The following is a 5,458-nucleotide window of genomic DNA, read 5'->3' on the forward strand; positions in this document are numbered from 1 at the left end:
CCGCTAGCCTGGAAGCTGCGTTAGTAACAGGCGGCGGCGGTGGCGGCGGCGGCGGTGGCGGCGGCAGCTCGGGAGTGCTATGACCGGCAAACTCGCCGAGAAGCTGCCGGTGACCATGAGCAGTTTGCTAAATCAATTGCCTGACAATCTGTACCCCGAGGAGATCCCCAGCGCGCTCAACCTCTTCTCCGGCAGCAGCGACTCGGTAGCCCATTACAATCAGATGGCTACAGGTAAGGGTGGCGGTGAGGCGGCGAGGCAGCACGGAAGGAAAGGGGGAGGACGAGGAGGAGGGAGCGAGCTAGCGATGGATGCAGAGATCGATGGATGCAGAAATGGATGGATGGAGAGACGGATGGAGAGATGGGGGGCGCGCTGGGAATTTTCTGGGGGGCGAGTTGCTTTTCCCACCCACTCCTCCCGCCCTCCGAGATCGGGAAGGCTTGCTTGGAGACGCCACGGTTGAGGCTTCGGCTCTCCCGGGTGGGGGCAGCCGCCGACCGGAGGGAGGTAGGTGCGAGCTGTTCTGGGGTTCTTCCCTCCCCACGCAGGGGGCCCGATCGCTGGGCTGCGCGCAAGGCGTGGTGCTGTAGCCCCCCTTTCTCGGGAGGAGCCCAGCGTCTTTTTTCACCCGCGCTCTCCCCCCCTTACTCCCTCAGCCTCCCACCCGGGATGGAGCCATGTGCGGCGTGGAGTCCCCACGGTGGGAGAGGTACTGCGACGCTGCCTTTCCGGGGCGTTCAGCAAAGCCATTGGGGGTGTGGGGACGGTGGGGAGAGGGAGGGGGCTCACCCACGGGGCGGGGGAAAGGGTTTGCCACCGGGGGCGATCCTGGGACCCGGGAGCTTGGGAACGGCGGCCGCTCCCGCCGTGGAGCCCTTGGGCTGGTTTTCCGCCGCTCTCCACTCTCCTTAGCTGGGTTTAGCTTTCTCCCTCCAGCCCGAGCAGAAAGCTCCTTCAGGCCGGGAGGAGACTGGGGCCGGGAGAGGCTCCCTTTACGGGCGGCACCCTTCTGCGCTCCGAGGACAAAAGCGTCGAAGCTCTTTGGGTCGGCCACCCGGGCTCAGCGCGCGTAGGGGGACATCGCTTGGGGCATGAAGGCGCGGCGTCTTGGAGTAGACAGGGCCGGGGGAAGAGGCCGAGTTGTGTGTGCTGGAGAGCGAGAGCCGGGCGCGCTCCGGGTCTGAAACTACCTGTAGCTGCAGCTACCTGTCCGCCCCACCTCGGGAAGAACAACAATGCTCTCTCGCGCGCGTGCGTGTCTGTGTGTGGTACGTGAGTGTGTGCGCGGCGTGTGCGGTGTGTGTGCCGGAGCCACTCCACACCCCGATCCGTAGTATTTTGCTGTATCCAGGTTGCGCCGGGGAGCGCGGCACCGCCCGCTTTGCGCCGGGCTCCGCGTTCCTCTTACCCCACGCGCTGCGCACTCCAGCCGGCCGCACCCTCTACTCCTGGGCAAGGACCTGGGCGCCGCGGCCCCGGAGCCGGCTCGGCTTCACTCACCCCTCCCCTCTCTCCCCCGCTCTCCGCAGAGAATGTGATGGACATCGGTCTGACCAACGAGAAGCCCAATCCGGAACTCTCTTATTCGGGCTCTTTCCAGCCAGCCCCCGGCAACAAGACCGTGACCTACTTGGGAAAGTTCGCTTTCGACTCTCCTTCCAACTGGTGCCAGGACAACATCATTAGCCTCATGAGTGCCGGCATCTTGGGGGTGCCCCCGGCCTCAGGGGCGCTCAGTACGCAGACGTCCACGGCTAGCATGGTGCAGCCTCCTCAGGGCGACGTGGAGGCCATGTATCCGGCGCTGCCCCCTTATTCCAACTGCGGCGATCTCTACTCGGAGCCCGTGTCTTTCCACGACCCCCAGGGAAACCCTGGGCTCGCCTATTCCCCCCAGGATTACCAATCGGCCAAGCCGGCCTTGGACAGCAATCTTTTCCCCATGATTCCTGACTACAACCTGTACCATCATCCCAACGACATGGGCTCCATTCCGGAACACAAGCCCTTCCAGGGCATGGACCCCATCCGGGTCAACCCACCCCCTATTACCCCTCTGGAGACCATCAAGGCATTCAAAGACAAGCAGATCCACCCGGGCTTCGGCAGCCTGCCCCAACCGCCGCTCACTCTCAAGCCCATCCGGCCCCGCAAGTACCCCAATCGGCCTAGCAAGACCCCGCTCCACGAGCGGCCCCACGCGTGTCCCGCGGAAGGCTGTGACCGCCGTTTCAGCCGCTCGGACGAGCTGACCCGGCACCTGCGCATCCACACGGGCCACAAGCCCTTCCAGTGTCGGATCTGCATGCGCAGCTTCAGCCGCAGCGACCACCTCACCACTCACATCCGCACGCACACCGGGGAGAAGCCCTTTGCCTGTGAGTTCTGTGGGCGCAAGTTTGCGCGCAGCGACGAGCGCAAGCGCCACGCCAAGATCCACCTCAAGCAAAAGGAGAAGAAGTCGGAGAAAGGGGGTGCTCCCTCTGCATCCTCGGCGCCCACCGTGTCCCTGGCCCCTGTGGTCACCACCTGCGCCTGAGGATCCAGCACCCAGATCCCTTCTCTTCCCTTCCAGTGCCTCCTGGCTGGTCGCCTGAAAGCAGCGGGGAAAGCCAGTCACCGAGGCGCAGGGGCCGCGCCCTGATCTCGCCCTGGACGTGCGGCTCCCTTGCCTCCCCTTCGACGCACCCCCATTTCCACCCTTTCACACCGGCCGGCGGTTGGGGGCTAGAGCTGGAGGCACTTTCTCCTTGCTGCCCCCCTCTTAGCCAAGGCGTGGGGGCGGAAAGGTGGCGTCTAGCCCGCTTTGTTCAGTTAGGATCGCCTTGATCCAGGGGCCGCTGGGCCACGCCAAGGACCTGCGGGGGGCTGAAGGCGGGGCCCATCCAACCTTCGCCAGACCCAAGCACCTCACTGTTTCCCCCTCCAGTGTCTCCCTGTGTTCCCCCTCGAACACCCGAGAGGGGGAGGGGGTAAGGAGCGCACCAAAGCGCAGAGCTTGCTGCCCGCCGCACGCACGCGCGCTTGCGTGCGGTGATGCGCGCGAGTGTGTGCGTGCTCGCCTGTGTGTAGTGTGCGTGTGTATGTGTGTGTGTCTGAGAGAGTGTGGTGTGTGCGCGCGCGCACGCGTGTGTAAGACTCTTGAGCTGAACTGGGCTGTGTCTACCCCTAAACTCTTCTTCACATAGGGTCCCCAAGCCGTTGGGAGATGTCCCAAGCTAAGGACCTGCATGTGACCGGAGGAGATGGTCTTCCATCTGCTCCTTAATAATGTTTCTTACAGAAATGCCTCGGATGCTGCAGCTGCTGTGGTGCTGCTGCGGCCGCCTCGGGTTTGGCCCCTTAGAGCCCCCTCCCCCTTTCCCAGCGCTTCCCTCTTAGGCCTCAGGGCAGTTTGATCTTGGGGTGGGGGGAGAAAGAGCCACCTTTTTAAAAAATCATTTGCTCAGCCCCACTCTTCAAAATCTGTGTTCTTGAGCTTGCCCTCTGCCTCTCTCCCATCTTCTCTTTTTCCCTCTCAGGTTCGCACTGGGTCTCTCAAGATCTTTACCCAGTAAGGCAGGCCTCAATCAACCACCCAAGAGTTTGTCTCTGTCACATACCCATTCCCCATTCCTGGGAAGGCTGGCTCTATTCATTTGCCCTCTGTGATCACCAACACGACAGATAGAAATGAAGTGTATGTATATGATGTTGGCGTGTGTATGTAGATGTATGTGTGTGTTTCTTTAGACACATATGTTTACATAACACACACTCTGTATTCCTAGCAAAATCAAATCTAAGGCATTTGGTTAGCCAGCGCAGTGCACTGGAATAAAGAGAATTTGTAGGCGTATACAGCTTAAATGATTTATTTTTATGAAAATGTTAACTGATGAGATTATATCTACCTGTGTATGTGTGTGGATATATGTGCCCACGTGTATATATGCATACACATTCTGTTCAAATTTTTCCTCAAAAATAGATGGGGATTTTTGCATTAATCTGTGTTGCTGAATGAGGCACATCTGTTTCATTGCCCCATCGCACCTCCCCACCCTACCTCACCTCTTCTCAGGAGCCCTCAACCCCAGCTGTCCTGTCCAGCCCTTCCTCACACAGGGTGGCCCTTTGGAAGGGTGCTCTCTGACACAGCTTCCAGCACAGTCTTGACTGAATGTACTGTTCCCTATTAGCGTCATTTCTCCTGTGGCCAGTAAGCTGCCCAGAGAGAAGCGACAAAGGTCTGCAGTTTACAGAATGTCTGTTTTTAAAGTCACTTTATGCGTTTCCCACTTTTTTTTTTTTAATTAAAAAAGCACCGTCTTTTGGTGGTGGATAAATAATACTAAACGGATTCTAGTGCAAGGGAGGAAAAACTCGAAGAGTGGGGATTGTGGGGGACTATGGGGGATTGTGAATTTCCAGGTACTCGGGCTTTTTGTAGAAGGAGAAGTTTGCCAGGAGGGCCCATATTTTTTCAGCTGAAGGGTAAAATCTTTCTTTGCAGAGACAGTATTTTGCTGAATACTTTTTATAATGTGATGATTATTTAAAAACACAAAATTTGGTCAGTTTAAAGCTGGAAGGAGGATTCAAATATCCTTTAATATTTTTTCTTCCTCCTTCTGGAATATGCATGTCACTGCATGGTAACTCTGACTTTTCCTTTGTTTTAATAAAACTGTTCTCAGACATTTAAGCTAAACTAAGAGAAAAAAAAACTTTGTTGCCAAAAGGTTGTGCTATCCCGATTTTTTTTATATGTCTGCATGTTTAAAAAAACAACAAAAGAAAATGCACTCTAACTTATGTGAACTGAGAGAAAAAAATCAGGTTTTAAACAGGAAAACCTATGGGGAATGATATTTTTTGAAAGACTTTTGTATACAGTTGAGTACTTAGAAAAAGACAAACCAGATGTAATATATTTTGTGGATGTTTTTATTTCTTGGATTTATAGTACCTTATACTAAGGTTAAAAAAATGCTTGATATTGTGAAAAGGTGAGGTTCTTCACCAACATTTCATTTACTTCTTGTCACATTGTTATGCCAATATAATATAGTTAATGAAAACAGCATTTTTAAAAGCAAATATTGAAACGGTGTAATGTTGTACCATTTGCCCTGTGAGCAAATGCCAATACAGTAAATATATTGTGTTTGCTGACAATCAGCCGGGCTTTAAATCTCATTTTATTTCTTGTTTTCACAGTATAAAGTTTTGGTTTGGCCTGGGTCTTTTTGTCTTGTTTTCTTTGGGGCTTTGGGGATCTAGTTGATAGGTTGTGGTGCCTGGATTTATACTTCTTGCTCTGAAAATTCTCAGAACAGAACTACTGTCCCTGGGCGAGGCTCAGAATTCTTTGTGGGTTCTGGCGTTTCTAGTCCAGTTTTGAGTTCTGATTCTGAGAGGATTCCACTCTACCCTGCCAGGATTCTCAGACTAGCCAATCAATTCCATGAAC

At 54.9% G+C, this 5,458-nt stretch overlaps 1 protein-coding gene across 2 annotated transcripts; it reads left to right on the forward strand.

The window, feature by feature from the left end:
- Positions 1-5,229, forward strand: Egr3 (early growth response 3). Of its 2 annotated transcripts, XM_031362855.1 has the most exons (3): positions 1-233; positions 660-712; positions 1,533-5,229. In XM_031362855.1, the coding sequence occupies exons 2-3, from the start codon at positions 673-675 to the stop codon at positions 2,540-2,542; spliced, it is 1,050 nt and encodes a 349-aa protein (XP_031218715.1). In that variant the 5' UTR covers positions 1-233; positions 660-672; the 3' UTR covers positions 2,543-5,229. The 2 variants fall into 2 exon arrangements, with proteins under 2 accessions (XP_031218715.1, XP_031218714.1); XM_031362854.1 differs by lacking the exon at positions 660-712.
- The last annotated feature ends 229 nt before the right edge of the window (positions 5,230-5,458 follow it).

This window comes from Mastomys coucha, unplaced genomic scaffold, assembly GCF_008632895.1.
Source record: "Mastomys coucha isolate ucsf_1 unplaced genomic scaffold, UCSF_Mcou_1 pScaffold9, whole genome shotgun sequence".
NCBI classification, from domain to species: domain Eukaryota; kingdom Metazoa; phylum Chordata; class Mammalia; order Rodentia; family Muridae; genus Mastomys; species Mastomys coucha.

Coding starts and splice junctions, on each gene's coding strand:
- Egr3 (XM_031362854.1), top strand. CDS start 80: ATGACCGGCAAACTCGCCGAGAAGCTGCCGGTGACCATGAGCAGTTTG. Junction 234..1,532: donor TTACAATCAGATGGCTACAG/GTAAGGGTGGCG, acceptor CGCTCTCCGCAG/AGAATGTGATGGACATCGGT.